This window comes from Festucalex cinctus, chromosome 19 (genome assembly GCF_051991245.1).
Source record: "Festucalex cinctus isolate MCC-2025b chromosome 19, RoL_Fcin_1.0, whole genome shotgun sequence".
Lineage (NCBI taxonomy): Eukaryota > Metazoa > Chordata > Actinopteri > Syngnathiformes > Syngnathidae > Festucalex > Festucalex cinctus.
The window spans coordinates 5,472,130-5,487,167 of record NC_135429.1 but is presented as its reverse complement, the minus strand read 5'-3'; the positions used below and the strand labels follow the sequence as shown (position 1 = coordinate 5,487,167).

General features: G+C 42.4%; 3 protein-coding genes across 3 annotated transcripts; all 3 read left to right on the top strand.

Annotated features, from left to right (window-relative positions):
- Positions 1 to 2,807: 2,807 nt before the first annotated feature.
- paqr7a (progestin and adipoQ receptor family member VII, a) lies at positions 2,808 to 6,685 on the top strand. Its single transcript, XM_077507833.1, has 2 exons — positions 2,808 to 2,908; positions 3,462 to 6,685. The coding sequence occupies exon 2, from the start codon at positions 3,474 to 3,476 to the stop codon at positions 4,536 to 4,538; it is 1,065 nt and encodes a 354-aa protein (XP_077363959.1). The 5' UTR covers positions 2,808 to 2,908; positions 3,462 to 3,473; the 3' UTR covers positions 4,539 to 6,685.
- Positions 6,686 to 7,577: 892 nt separating this feature from the next.
- sh3bgrl3 (SH3 domain binding glutamate-rich protein like 3) lies at positions 7,578 to 10,832 on the top strand. The gene is made up of 3 exons (XM_077507836.1): positions 7,578 to 7,740; positions 8,622 to 8,789; positions 9,412 to 10,832. Exons 1-3 carry the CDS (start codon positions 7,696 to 7,698, stop codon positions 9,475 to 9,477), a joined length of 279 nt encoding a protein of 92 aa, XP_077363962.1. The 5' UTR covers positions 7,578 to 7,695; the 3' UTR covers positions 9,478 to 10,832.
- Positions 10,833 to 11,546: 714 nt separating this feature from the next.
- LOC144007888 (putative histone deacetylase 1-B) lies at positions 11,547 to 15,018 on the top strand. Its single transcript, XM_077507831.1, has 12 exons — positions 11,547 to 11,747; positions 12,156 to 12,268; positions 12,480 to 12,597; positions 12,671 to 12,745; positions 12,817 to 12,955; positions 13,081 to 13,222; positions 13,306 to 13,398; positions 13,466 to 13,574; positions 13,777 to 14,157; positions 14,229 to 14,384; positions 14,447 to 14,492; positions 14,561 to 15,018. Exons 1-12 carry the CDS (start codon positions 11,699 to 11,701, stop codon positions 14,586 to 14,588), a joined length of 1,449 nt encoding a protein of 482 aa, XP_077363957.1. The 5' UTR covers positions 11,547 to 11,698; the 3' UTR covers positions 14,589 to 15,018.
- Positions 15,019 to 15,038: the final 20 nt, after the last annotated feature.

Genomic DNA, 15,038 nt, shown 5'->3' with positions numbered 1-15,038 from the left:
ATTGGCTCCAAACATTTTACTTGATTATTGAAATAGTTGATTAATTTGATAATGATTACGTGATTAATTTTGACAGCTCTACTCCATTGTGCGCATGTATAATGATTACCCTCGTCCCGTGGCTCTTGGTACCGTCCGGATGCATCCTGCAAAAAAACAAGTACAACAGTGGCATTAGAAAAACAATAACTACACATAACAAATTGTACATAGCACTTTAGAACATGTCCCCAAAACACTTGTGTACTCGGGTACCCCTCACCAAATCTGGTGACTCCAGAAGCCTGAAAAACAGAAGGCGGCGGATAAAAGTGTTATTTGCTTTGATCAATATGATGGAGTCCTTCCTCAAAGCCCAACTGCACACGCCACCTTTCAATTGCCAAGTCACACAAGGAAAAAGCCGCTCTGGATCCAGACGAGCCACAACTACACCACCAAGACTCCAACCATCAACTCTCCAAATCTTACACCTGTCCTCATTTCAAGCCAACCATTCCAGCATAGCACACAATTGTCACCCATAACCAAAGTCAACCAAAAGGGCACCCCAGGGATCAACACGCGACCCCCTCGTCAACTTTTGTGTGCAGCTCGATTCGGATTTGTTCCTTTTCCTCGTCGCATTTGGCTCCTCTTCCAGCCTGCAAAACACACACGCACCGTTAATCCTGTGCATCTGGTAACTTAATTTGTACATGTCACTTTCAGCCAATTCATCATGACCTCGGTCCCACACCGAATGGGTGCATGAGGGAACTATTCAACTTCAAATAAATAAAAGGGGGGAGATATGTTTGACAAAACACCACATTCACAACTTCTCAAAATAAATACATACATTTTACAACAGTAAATAAAGTACATTGCAGGAGCTCCAATTTGCGAGAAACAAAATACAAACTTTGAAACCACACAAAAACTTCATGAGACCCAACAAGGAAATTACAAAAATCCATGAAATAAAAAAAAAAAAACAAGTTACATAACACCATAAATACAACCGATCCAATGAACATAGTTGAATTAAGAAAAAAAGAAAAAAAAACATTACAACGCCATCATGTTTGTCATTTACAACAATTTAAAACCAAAAGAGCTGGCCAGCTTTAAAAACAAAAACAAAATGTCAAATTGTGGAAAAAGAAACAAAGGAGACAATGTGCTTAATAAACCAAACGGAAGTGAATTGTAACGTGTGCGATCAAACCTCAAACAACTGTTGCCCCTCACGTGTGAAAGCGAAATGTCATTGTGAGAAACGTGACAAACGCCAAACATTCGCTTGTTTGCTCACATACCTGAGAAAAGGTCACGCGCGCGGTCGCCATCTTGCCCGACTATATTATGGACTTGATTGGTCACACCTGTCTCCGCTGTGCAGGGTGGCGTCCACCAATCAAAGCTCACCCAATTTATTCTGCTTGTTGCACACTAGCGCCACCCGGTGGCCTGTCACGATGACTGCTTTGATTTACGGTGGAAAGTGTAGTTTATATTTCACGCCACAAAAAGTGATGCATTGCACTTCTTTGGTACGAGCTACTCTGCTATGTTTATGCTGCGAAATGAACTTTAGTCCCCGCCTTTCTTTTCATCAGTTTTAAATACTTTTCCATGTTTTCTCCGAAGAATAATTAACCTTTATGTTCTTCAACACTCGTTATGTTACTGTGGTGTAGTGCTACTAAATATGCACCGTTAATTGTGCGTTGGTAACTTCATTTTTACATTTCACCTTTATCCAATTAACCGAGTGTGTGTTTGGGGGAGTTGGGGAAAAAAAATAATTCTTCAACTTCAGAAGACTCAAACATTACATTTGACAAACTATTATTCACCAGTTTGCAAAACAAAACAAAAAAACATTCAAGGAAAATAAATTTCACAGTAGTGAATACTCCACATTAAAAAATAATAATAAAAAAATACAATACCTCAGATTTGAGCGGAAACAAAAAACATGTTTGACTTCATAAGAACCGGCAAGTAAATTACAAAAATCCGGGGAGAAAAAAAAAAGAAAAAGTTACATAGTTCCAGGGAAAAAATAAATTGAAACAAATGAGACAATGTGCTTAATGAATCAAATGGAAACTAATTGTGACGAGTGTGTTCAAACCTTAAACGCTGTCGTGTCCCTCAAGCGTGAAAATGCTGCAACAAGCAAAATGTCATTGAGAAAAGGGAACGCCAAACATTTGCACATGTGCTCACTTACCTGAGACGTGGCCACGCGGTCGCCATCTTACCGATACTTGCTGAATTCCCTTGTGCACACCTGTCTCCAAATGAGGTGCAGGTGACGTCCACCAATCAAAGACAACGAAATTATTTTGCTTGCACACTAGCGACACCCGGTGGCCTGCCATGATGACTGCTTCAGCTTAGACTTTCAAATTTTATTTTATTTTTTTCTAAAATGAAAAGAGTATACAGCACGAGACACAAAATGAAAAATGGCTCGTATGACTGCAGCACACCCGCAAATCCGCGACATTTGTCATGATAAACGGTTCAGAAAAATGGATGTTTATTTGTTTTGGATTCCCGGATGCTGTCACTTACTCTTTTCAAAGTAAAACCTCTTGCGACAAAACACAATCACAATTAGAAGTCCTTATTTTCGCCATCCGCGAATGAAGTGGCACACTACTATACGCTGCGCCTATTAAACGAAAAAAATGCTGGCCAAACGAGAAATTCTGTTAATCTGATACGGTTTCATTTGTTTTCACGAATACTTCTATTTTTTTTTAAGGCTATGGACGCCGGATTTTCCGGTTCACTTCCGCCTGAGAACTTGACAACGCCCTCCTCGCCTGTTGCATATTTCTCATCTGGGCGAGGACGGACTGACGGACGCGGGGAGGCTTTTTGTGGGGGAAAAAAAAAGGCAGCAGACACGGTGAGAAAAAAAAAAAAAGCTCCTTAACATCAAGCTAACATCTCTGGAAATGTTTACACCTCCTTAACAGCAAAAAGTGCGAAAGAAACAACTTTCTCCAACTTCTTCGCTACTCACGAATTCACGATGTCAGATTAAGATTGCTGTGGTTCTGTTTTTTTTCAATTCTCATAATTATAAAATAACTTAGCAAAGGTATTTTGGCTTGACTTTAAGGTATAATAATAATTAATGCTGTATATTGAATGGAGCCACATCTTGAGTGGAGTAGTGGAGACAGCGTGACGTCATTCACAGGTTGCAGATACAATGTTTTTTTTGTTAGTTTTTTTAACAAAATGAGTTTTGACCAGCATTTAAACACTCTAGTATAATATGCACTCATCAGCTACATCATCAGGTATACCTCAACAATGAAAATTTTAAGATCTAAATAAATATGCAACTCTGTTTGGCAACGAAATTTGAAAATGTGAATCTGTCACATCATAGATGGATCCTAAGATAGATACGGTAAAAAAATTCTCAAACATGTTTCCGTCCTTGTCCGCAGCGTCCCGCTACCATGACAACCATCGTGATGGAGCGAATCGGGCGCCTCTTCATCAGCCTGCAGCACATCAAGCAGGTCCCCCGTCTGCTGACCTCCGAGGCATCTCCCTCCATGCCCGGCACCGTGCGCGACATCGAGGTGCCCCACTTCTTCCGCGAGCGCTACGTCCACGTCGGCTACCGGCCGCTGCACCAATGCTGGCGCTACTACTTCCTGTCAGCCTTCCGCCGCCACAACGAGACCATCAACATCTGGACGCACCTGCTGGCCTTCCTGGTTCTCCTGGCCAAGATGCGCCATGTGGCGGAGACGGCGGAGTTGGCGCGGGACCGCCACGCCTGGCCCCTGCTGATCCTCATCCTGTCGGCGCTGAACTACACGGTGTGGAGCGTGGCGGCGCACCTCCTGGGCAGCAAGTCGGAGCTGTGCCACTACGCTTTCTTCTTCCTGGACTACGTGGGCGTGGCGCAGTATCAGTACGGCAGCGCGGTGGTGCACTACTACTACGCGGCCGAGGAGGGCTTCCACCGGCGCGTGGGTGGCGTTTTCATGCCGGTGGCGGCATTCCTCAGCTGGCTCTCGTGTCTGGGCTGCTGCTACGGGAAGTATCGGAACCACACCCTCCCGCCATGGGTGCGCAAGGTGGGCCAGGTGGCGCCGTCCACCATCGCCTACATGTGGGACATCAGCCCCGTGGTGCATAGACTCCTCCTCGGCGCCGCCGCCGATGACCCGGCCCTCGCGTACCACCTCGGCCACATCGCCTTCTTCCTGGGCTGCGCCGTCTTCTTCGCCTTCCCCGTGCTGGAGCGCTGCTGGCCGGGAGGTTGCGACTTCCTGGGTCAGGGCCACCAGCTGTTTCACGTTCTGCTCTCCTGCTGCACCATGTGCCAGATCCACGCCTCGCACCTGGACTACGGCAGGCGGCGAGAGGTGTACACAACGCTCCACGCCGGCGACGAGGCGGCGCTCTTCGCCGGCCTCTACGGGCTGACGCTGCTCGTGTGCGTGCTCATCGCCGCGTTCATGTTGGGGAAAGCCAAGCGGCTGCTGGACAGACAGGCCAAGTGCAAGTGAAACGGGATCAAATGAGTGACATGCACTGATACCGACAGTACTACTGCAAAATGAGATCCGATACAAGAGTGCAACACATTAAGCTAGCGATACGAGAAAACCCACGTAACGGTGCCTCGTTAAATATTTTTATAGTTTGACGCATCCCACACACAACACTCAACTTAACCTTTAAAAGGGCGTATCTTGTGATGGAGCTCAACTTACTTTTTTTGTGTTATTTCATAAATGTAATTAGCAATTAAACTTTTTATCAGCAAAATTATTGCTAAGATAGTCATTAACGTAATTAAAGATACAGGTTGTAAAAGTGGAAGACAACCTTAAACATTTATTGACAATCATATGTTTTATGTGACCTCACTATTCTGAACATTGACATTCTGATTAATATTACATTTGTGGAATATGAGTTACAAAGTAAAATCCAGCCATTTTTATCCATCTCAGGAGGCGGCCGTTTTGCCACTTGCTATCGACTGAAGATGGCATCAATGTTGCTCAGGCAAGGACCAATCACAGCTCATCTTTTTCCTGAAGCTGAACTGTGATTGGTTGCTAAAACCTGAGCAACGTGATGTTATCTTCAGTCGACAACAAGTGGCAAAATGGCCGCCCCCTCAGATTGATAAAAACTGCTGGATTTTGCTTCATAATTCATATTCCACAAATGTTAATATACTAGTGACATCACATATATTATTGTCATGAAATACTTCCACTTTAATATGACAATTTAGTCTAACGGTACAAAATCAAGCACTTGAGACTCTTTAGCACGTTTGTTTGTTTTGTGCATAAAGGGAAGGTATCATTTTAATAGCACGTTGACGTGGCTTGAATACACGATGGGGTGTTTGTAAGGAAACAGGGATTCCATAAAGATGTCTTCTTGACAATTTGGTGGTTGTTTGGGTGAACACAAGTGCCGTTATAATGTCATAATACGTCAAATTTACCCCAATGGGGCCAACGTTAGAGCTTGGTTTTTAATGTGGGAGAAAAATCCACTTCCAAATCAACACTGCCAGCAGCCATCATTGTTGTTTGAAATAATATAGCTTACGTGTAGCCGAGCCCCTGGTGTCGTTCAGCCCCGATCTTTTTCAGGGACAACAAAAGTGTTTGCGTAAGAGCCCAAACCAGTCTCTCATGTTGTGTTATTTCCATGAAACCCCTCCAGCTGGGTGTTTTGCCCTCACACTGTCCAAAAAAAAATATATATGGAAGGTTCCACAAGTTGAGACGAGTTTGTTGGTTTTCAGTTTTTTTTAGAAGTAGTTTCCAATTTGGGATCTTTTGAAGAAGTTCTCACAGTTGGAGTTTGTAACCAAAATGGCAGAATTCCTGTTCAATTTCAGGCATGGGGTCCTTCAGACTATTTGTGCGTCCACCCAATTTTGAGTTTTGTTATAAGGGGTCCGTTTTTTTTGTTGTTGTTTTGTCCTGTGCAGTGGTGCGTTACTAAGTGACTTTGGTGAGTTTGTTGAGTTGATGAACCCCAAAATAGATTTTTGGAAGAAGAATAAACGGGAATTTTTAAGAGGGTAGATGGGCTTTAGTTTAGCTGAATTAGCATGACGCTAATGGCTAAAAAAAAACATCACTTGAAAAGGGTTGAATAGTTTCACTTTATTTTAGTTTCTTTTTCGAGACCAGACCATGACAGTGAAAAGATCTACTTCAGAGCCATTTTTGTGCACTTTTACTATACGACAGTGAATTTACTGCAACAAGGGAAGTATAATGTCTCTTTTATTTCCAGTTGTTTACTCATCCTTGAGGAAGGAATGCTATCGTGATATTCATATGCAGCACACGGGGAACACGCAGCCGATTAGGCCAGCCTCACCACGGAGTTCTCACATCGCTTGTTCGGTCTCCATGGCAGCTTTTTAAACCCGCGGTCCACAATAGGGAAACATTATGTGTGTACGGAAGAGATGTGGGGCATTGATTTGTAAGAGAATAAATTGGTCAAAAGGGGATGTTTTGATATTGTTTTAATGCTAAAACCGGGTATTTGTGCCGAGGTTGAACACCTTTAAAAGTGGAATGTTTTTTAATTTTAATGTCCTGGGTCTCTGGAGGGCCTTCCCATCCAACAAGTGTGAAATAAACTACTAAGTAAAGCTATTTTGACCACATTTCTCAAATGTGTCTGTGAGCTGGATTTTTATGTAACAGTGAGGCTAATTTGCATAATAACTGCCCCATACTGAGTTTCTCCAAGGTTAGGCTCATCATCAAAGGCTGAACTTACTGAAACACCTAGAATGCCAACGCTACTAAGTTAAGCAGAGCTGCAGTGATGGACGCACAGATTAGCACCCACCCCCTTTTTTATTTTTTATTTTTTTTTGTTAAATTTTTTTTTTTTTGACGTGAACGAGCCAAATGATGCAGCTGTTTTGGACTCGGCAACATTCCTTGTGTGTGACTCAAAGCAAACGAATGTGAAGCGACCGTTATCCTCAGCAATAAGTCCGCCCCAATTAAACTCGGCACTTAATGATGCTTCAAACACTGCAATGCATTCAACACGCCACGCCACACTGCACATATGACCCCAGACAACTGTGCTGTGCTAATTAAACATGATCTTTCAGTGTCCATAAAGCTGATTATGGTTCCACGGACGAAATATCAAACCCACAAAGTGTTTTGGGAAGTATTGAGACACTAGAAGCATTTTGAGGGGGAATTTATGGTTGCCTCAAATATTCAATGCTTTTTGCGCACATTAGTTTCCCTCATAAAGACATTCATAAATTGAAATCACCAATTGGAGACAAATACGGTCCTTTTAGATGAACTATGTGCCTGAAATAAAATTTGCTTTCTGATTATTTGCACAAGTTAATTATCATTAATGTTAAAACTGCAATTTATTTTAATAAATTGTATTTATTAGGATTGTTTTCAGTAACAAAATATATTGTGTGTGTTATTCATTTTGCAGTTGCCATGATTGATAATTTTGATTTTATCTTTTTATTAAAACAATTCTGTACCCTGGGCATCTCTTTTATTTTGAAAGTCCCCCCTCTATTTCCGCACTGGACTTTCCCCCTCATCTAGCTTGACGCGATCGCACCACCAGGAGAGCAGAACCGCGGAAAAGCGAGGAAGAAGGGGAACAAGAAGGACCAAAAAAATGGGGATTAAACTGTACTACACCACTGTAACTGCCTCACGGACGGTGAGTTACTCAGCAGGGCGTCATTAAACTTGTGTTTTTTTCCCTGGCAAGCAAACAGTGGTGAGCCTTGCGCAAGACACACCCAGCCTCGTTTGCTAGCTTCCTCTTGGCGGGCCCGCGGACGACAGCGTTAGAAGCCTTAATAGCTTTTAGCCACTAAACTTATTGGTCGTTGGAAAAAAAAAAAAATCGAATTATGCGTCAAGTTTGTAGTTGCGTTTAAAACGTCTTTGGGGACTCATTCGGGGGCGGTCGTTTTCCCACTTTTGTGACTGACAGGGGCGTTCAACCCCCCCTCGACCTGTGCATTTTTATTTTAATTAATCATTTAAAAAATGCAAACGTCAGTTTTAATATATATTATTTAAATAAATAAAATTTCTTATTTGTGATGCATTGGTGAAATGAGTCCTTTTGCAGTATGCTATTCACAGAATCACCAAATGATCGTTTTTGATTATGACCTCAGTGTTTGTCCACCCTGTTGACAGTTAAGTTTGGTTGGATTGTCAAATCAAACACTTGATAAGAACCAGAACGAAACAATGCATCAACCCCCAACATGGTGATGTCACAAGAAACCTATTCTTTTCTTTTTTTTTTTGTGTATCGATCAGCAAAGGTTAGTTTTCCAAAATAGGGTTTCAACAAGGAGATTGTTAGGGTTTCATGGAAGGATTGGAGTTTCAAAGTATGATTTAAACATGGGGTTTGTAGCCTGGCTTTGGGTTTCCAGTTATGCTTTCTACTAGCCAGGATTCAGGTTTTAAGGTAGAGTTTCCAGCATGGATTTTATCTATCTGATATTCCACAATAAGTTAATTCCACATTCCTCCAATAAAAAGCAACATTTGTGTGTTTCAACTCACTTTGTTTGGCAGGTCAAGTCCCAGCAGGCGGAAGTGATCCGCATCCTGGACAGCAAAAGCATCCAGTACGAGCTGGTGGACATCTCCGTGGGCGGCGAGGTGCGCGACGAGATGCGCAGCAAAGCGGGGAACCCGGCGGCCGTCCCGCCGCAACTCTTCAACGAGGACCAGTACTGCGGGGTGAGAAGAAGCTGGAAATAATGTGACGTGATTGAAGCTTCAGGGTGTCGTCATTGTAAAACTTTGAATGCACATTCTTAACTTTTCAAGGAGTAGAAAGGGAACATTAAACACTTCAGAAAAAAACTAAAATAAAGCAAAAGTACTCATACTTTGGAAACTTACCTTTGCAATAGGCACATTCAAATATTTAATTCATCAATGGGATAATTGTAGAAAGCTTGATTCTAAAATATTGGAGTTAGAGGTGCACTAATTTATCTTGTAGCCCACCTCAGTTAGTGCTTAGCAGCGTGCCGGCTGTTGTTTGTAGAGTCAGCTGTGCAGGGGAGGCTAACAAGTTCATCAAAGGAGACGACAAGTTGCCGATAGTGACTGGCTAGTTGGTGAGGTCCACAGAAAGCTACAGTCCAGGAGAGCCATAAGTGAGTTTTTCCCCATGTCCAAAAGCAGTTCAATGTCATCTAGTACTAGAGTGCAGGTACACATAGTGCCAGCAGGAAAAACAAGGGAGAGAGAAAAAAAAAAAAAAAAAAAAAAAAGTTGGTGTCAGGAAGTGGTCGCAAACGGGTTTGCGATACTTTTTACAGTTTCATGTTGTTAATTATTCATATATTTGCAGGATTACGAAATGTTCTCCGAGGCGGTGGAGGCGGACACGGTGGACCAGTTCCTGAAACTGGCGTGAATCATAAACATCCACCCCCATCATCCGTCAACGACACTGAAGCCCCCTTTTGACACCGACTCCCATCGTATGCCATAATGAAGAATGCCAAATATCCTCAACGTCAGCATCGGTGTCACTCAAGCTCGTCTTTAAACAAATCCACAAATTCATCATTATCACTAAGTCTTAACGATGTGGTCTTGGTCTGAGAGCCTTCACCTTTCTACATTCCCATGTTGCACTTCACACAAACATGCAAGGATAAATGATCAATTAAAACAAAAAATAATAATATTGTGATAATTGGCAGCCATTTTAGGTCCCAGCCCCCAGCTTGGGTAAACCCTGACGTGGACTAAAATGGAAGTCTTAATATTCCATTACTACAGAAGCTGTTAGTTCAGATGTTTTTGCTTGTCTACGCAATGTTTTCATGCATTTTGGTCATGTAAGTAATTTGACTGTATGTAGAGTAAGCTCTTGAACCCAAACAAAATGGCTTCCAAATGTATTAAATTTGACTCACTTTGCTAAGTAAGGTTACATTTCAGGAGAACTAATCACCCATTTTAATAACGGCAGATGCTTTACTGCGATACTTTTTCCAGTTCGGTAATGCTTTCGCCAAATTGTAGCACTTTTTATTTGGACTTCTCTCTGTATTAGAAGTTAAGACTGAATTTGAGGATGCACGCACCAAGTATTTTAAGCATCCTAGCTGTTAGGTTGTCTGTCAAGACGGGCCAAAATGTAGAAAAAGAAATGCATTTCTTTGGTCAAAACATTTCAGAATGCCTCAAGGTGTTTGTAATCCCATTCCTCCCTTCCTAGTTCCACTTTAAATGTTGTATTGCTGACTGAAAGGGACCAAAAAGACACCACTTGTAGTGTTCAACCATGTAGCTGGTCCTGGGTATGACCATTACAGGACCTTATGCACTGAAACAGTGACACAGTACAAAGCTGGTGTTTCAATGGGCCTGTCACCACATGGAGAAATATGAAGGTTTCAATTCTCTCTGCGTGCATGCATGTGTATATTGACATGCAATTTACCTCACAGCGGATACATTTCAACATGATTCTAGGTCACACGATTTGGGATATGGCGCAATGACGAGCCTGTATTGTTCACAATGTTTGTGCACTTGTTTTTGTATCTGACTATGGTTGTTTGTGGATGGCTGTATAAGTATGCATTATGTTCCGGTCACATTCCATGTCTGAGATCTTTGCTTTGTGTTTGGACCAATTCCCCTTGGCCAAAATGAGAACAAGTAGAAGAAAAATAGGGAATACAATGCTGTTATCTTCCAAGAAGATTGTGATATGTGATGTATGGGTTGCAAAATTAAAATTTAAGTTGAATCAAACTGTTTAGATTTGTTATTATGGTTTTTTTTCTATTAATTTTATCTGTCATTTTACATTGTTTTATTTTGGGATATTTTAATTGTTTTTAAATTATGTTTTTAGTGCTTAAGTTTGTATATTTTGCATTGATTCATTAACTCATTCACTGCCAGTCATTATAGAAAATTTTTACATTTCCAATACTCACGTGATATTACATTCAATAATTATATATAAACCGAATCTACCAAATAACAGAATAGACTCCCTACTTTTTGTCCCGTCCCGTTCTTTTATAATTGACAGCAGAAAAATGTAGGTTTGCCAAAATACAGCCATTTCTCCCATGGACTCTGAAACTGTGTTTATTTCCTATAAAATGGGGCAATGATGTCATCTACCGGTGGTTGGGCATCAGTAAAGTTGTTTCCAAGTTTGATATTTACAGTGGAGCATGCTCAGATTCGCCCCCATTTAGCACCGCTCTAAAAAATACAATTGACAAGTATACTTGTCAAAGGCAGTGAATGAGTTAAGTGTTAATACGTTTTTTTTTAACATGCAAATATAAAAACGTTTTCAATAATATTTTGGTATCTAGAAAAAATATGTAAATCATCCTGAAAATAAATGTTTAATTTACCCATCAATCCATTTGTTCAATCCATATCAGTTACGTAATGTTATGCGCAAAAATTTGGACTTTTAAAAATGGATTCTGAAGCTGTGGCGTCTTGTTTTATTATACCCGCGTCTCCCAACTGGGCGGTGCAAGAAGACTGCGTTTGGTTCGGGACCACACATACACACGCAAGCACGCAGTGAGAGTCCACACAGGAACCGGTGTGAGGCCAAATCAAAAAGTCGTGGCTTAATTGGGTGTAAAATGGCGCTGTCGCAAGGAACAAAGAAGAAAGTTTGCTATTACTACGATGGTAAATATCACCTTTTGTGCGTTTACACAAACATTTAATGGCGCTCTTGGCGGGCTGTGGATGTTTTGAAATGCACGCGTGATACCTCTTAAAAGTGCGACGCCGGTAGGGCTAGCCGGTTTAGCAACAGACGGCTAACTAGCTCGCGTGCGAGGCTAACATAACTGCTCAAATAAATGAATAATTGTGTTGTCAAACTTAGGCAAAACCCACATTATTGCAACGCGTTAAAATAGCTTATTTTGTATGTTTACGGTGAATAGTGTGTTTGGCAAAGGTCCCACTATAGCTAATGGATGCTAAAGATCCTTGCTAACTTTTCCTTGCTGGAAATGAGAATTCAATTCTGACTCCCCAAGTCAGATTTAGAATTTGTGTTCCAAATGTTCTTTTATGTTTCTTTTACAGGTGACGTGGGGAACTATTATTATGGCCAGGGCCACCCGATGAAGCCCCACAGGATCCGCATGACACATAACCTGCTCCTCAACTATGGCCTGTATAGGAAGATGGAGATTTATGTGAGTAGCTAATGCAACCTGAAATTATTATACAAAAGTATTACAAGTTAACTATAGCATAGTACGTGTTCTTTTAAATTTACATTTGTGAAAATCTTTAGGGGGAAATTGTTCAAATGTTACTAACATTAGCAAGATTAAAAAATACACAAGTGTTAATTTTACTGCATTAATTTTGGCTCCAGTACATGATTTTACCATATGTCTGTAGAGGCCGCACAAAGCCAGTGGCGAGGAGATGACCAAGTATCACAGCGACGACTACATCAAGTTTCTCAGGTCCATCAGGCCGGACAACATGTCAGAATATAGCAAGCAGATGCAAAGATGTGAGATTTTTTCTTTTAATCTGATGTAAAACGTGCACATTAGAAATGACTCACTTGTATTTTCCTCACTCAGTCAACGTGGGAGAAGACTGTCCGGTGTTTGACGGCCTGTTCGAGTTCTGCCAGCTCTCCACAGGCGGTTCCGTGGGTGCGTTTCTCCAAGATGATTTCCCATACTAATCCCCACAAAGACATCTAATTTTTTTAATGATCTTCCAGCGGGCGCGGTGAAGCTGAACAAGCAGCAGACCGACATCGCCGTCAACTGGGCGGGAGGACTCCACCACGCCAAGAAGTCGGAGGCGTCTGGCTTCTGCTACGTCAACGACATCGTGCTCGCCATCCTTGAGCTTCTCAAGTAAGCCTTTTGGATTTCTAATATGCAATGTGCTGCATGTGCCTCTTAGTGACTGAGCATGTTTCTACTCGTCAATCATGAAGAATTAGGTACATGAATGACAGGTCTTAAATTTTTGTGTGCAGGTACCACCAGCGTGTGTTGTACATTGACATAGACATCCATCATGGCGACGGCGTGGAGGAAGCCTTCTACACCACAGACCGCGTCATGACCGTCTCCTTCCACAAGTACGGCGAGTACTTCCCTGGCACCGGAGACCTGAGGGTGAGTTGGATTTCCACATCTTGGGCCTCTGGCGTCAGTTCACTAGACGACAACAACGGTCTGGGCTGCTTTTACACTTTTAGGACATCGGCGCCGGGAAAGGAAAGTACTACGCTGTGAACTATCCACTGAGAGACGGCATTGATGACGAATCTTACGAGGCCATCTTTAAACCTGTAAGTGCTTATATCACAATCAGTCAAGCCAATATATGCAGTATTAGTAAGTATTTGTGTGGGTTAGATCATGGCCAAAGTGATGGAGATGTACCAGCCAAGTGCAGTGGTCCTGCAGTGTGGCGCCGACTCCCTGTCAGGAGACAGACTAGGCTGCTTCAACCTCACCATCAAAGGTACCAACAATCAAAAATTCTCTTGAATAGGGTCAATGAAAATACATGACATTATTACAGGTCATTAAAATGTTACTAGTAACTATACAAGGCCACTAGGTGACAGTATTGCTTTGCAGACACCTTCCTGGTCCCTCACCCTTTTGTTTGAGAGTTTTATTATGCAGTGGTTAACATGCATTACCTATATTGTTGTTTCCAGGTCATGCCAAGTGTGTGGAGTACATGAAGAGCTTCAACCTGCCGCTGCTGATGCTGGGCGGGGGCGGCTACACCATCCGCAACGTGGCGCGCTGCTGGACCTACGAGACGGCGGTGGCGCTGGACTGCTCCATCCCCAATGAGCTGCCCTACAACGATTACTTCGAGTATTTCGGGCCCGACTTCAAGCTGCACATCAGCCCGTCCAACATGACCAACCAGAACACCGACGAGTACCTGGAGAAGATCAAGCAGCGCCTCTTTGAGAATCTACGCATGCTGCCGCACGCACCCGGCGTCCAGATGCAGGCCATACCAGAGGACGCGCCGCACGCCGACAGCGCGGACGAGGACGATGAGAACTCTGACAAACGCATTTCCAGTAAGTCTGAAGGCATTACCAGGGCTAGTTTGTACTTGCATTTTGCAATGCCATTTTGCTTTGTGCTTCAGTCCGCGCACACGACAAGAGGATAGCGTGCGACGAGGAGTTCTCAGACTCCGAGGACGAGGCTGAGGGACAGGGTGGCGGTCGGCGGAACGCGACCAACCACAAGAAGGCCAAGCGGGTGAAGAAGGAGGAGGAACGCGACGGGGACGAGAAGAAAGGTAAACCCTTTTTCCGTTCACGAGAAACATGCATTCAACAGTTGTTTTTTTCTGATTTGTAGATGTGAAGGAAGATGACAAGGAGGATGAAAAGATGGATACTTCAGTGTAAGAACATTTGATGTTCACATTTACATTGCACAATTTAACTTGATTTTTTCTGTTTGACATCGTAGAGCAAAAGAAGAAATGAAGACTACTTGAAGTCAGAAGTGCATTTCCTGCTGTTTCTAAACTCATGGGATCAAATACCCAGTTCCAAGTGTTAAAGCTCCACCCACCCCGAAGCGCCATGATGAACAAAACTCATTTTGTTCCCTTGTGCTCCATCCAAGATGAAGAAAAACATCCCTGCTCAAACAAACTTGATCTGTCTCTACGTTCTTTTTAAAATACATATTAGGCGTCTATTTGTAATAATGAGACTGAATATGTGTAATTATCTTCCTTGCCGTATTTCCACGTTTAAGTTATTTTGAAAGCGTCCTATAATGTTTTGTTCCATTGTGCTTGGGTTGGAAGCACTTTTTTTTTTTAATACAAACAAATCAATTTATTTTGTGGTTGTGTACAAAGGTGGTGTGCTATTGCTTCGAGTGTGTTTTTGCCTTTGTAATAAAAAGAAAAAAACACATTGGGTTCATTTTGGACAAA

What these genes read in the sequence shown, in the direction of transcription:
- paqr7a (XM_077507833.1), top strand. Translation starts at nt 3,474, where the DNA reads ATGACAACCATCGTGATGGAGCGAATCGGGCGCCTCTTCATCAGCCTG.
- sh3bgrl3 (XM_077507836.1), top strand. Translation starts at nt 7,696, where the DNA reads ATGGGGATTAAACTGTACTACACCACTGTAACTGCCTCACGGACG. An exon ending in CTGTAACTGCCTCACGGACG is followed by an intron (nt 7,741 to 8,621) that starts GTGAGTTACTCA and finishes TTTGTTTGGCAG; the next exon opens with GTCAAGTCCCAGCAGGCGGA. An exon ending in ACGAGGACCAGTACTGCGGG is followed by an intron (nt 8,790 to 9,411) that starts GTGAGAAGAAGC and finishes ATATATTTGCAG; the next exon opens with GATTACGAAATGTTCTCCGA.
- LOC144007888 (XM_077507831.1), top strand. Translation starts at nt 11,699, where the DNA reads ATGGCGCTGTCGCAAGGAACAAAGAAGAAAGTTTGCTATTACTACGAT. An exon ending in CTCCACAGGCGGTTCCGTGG is followed by an intron (nt 12,746 to 12,816) that starts GTGCGTTTCTCC and finishes ATGATCTTCCAG; the next exon opens with CGGGCGCGGTGAAGCTGAAC. An exon ending in CTTCAACCTCACCATCAAAG is followed by an intron (nt 13,575 to 13,776) that starts GTACCAACAATC and finishes TGTTGTTTCCAG; the next exon opens with GTCATGCCAAGTGTGTGGAG.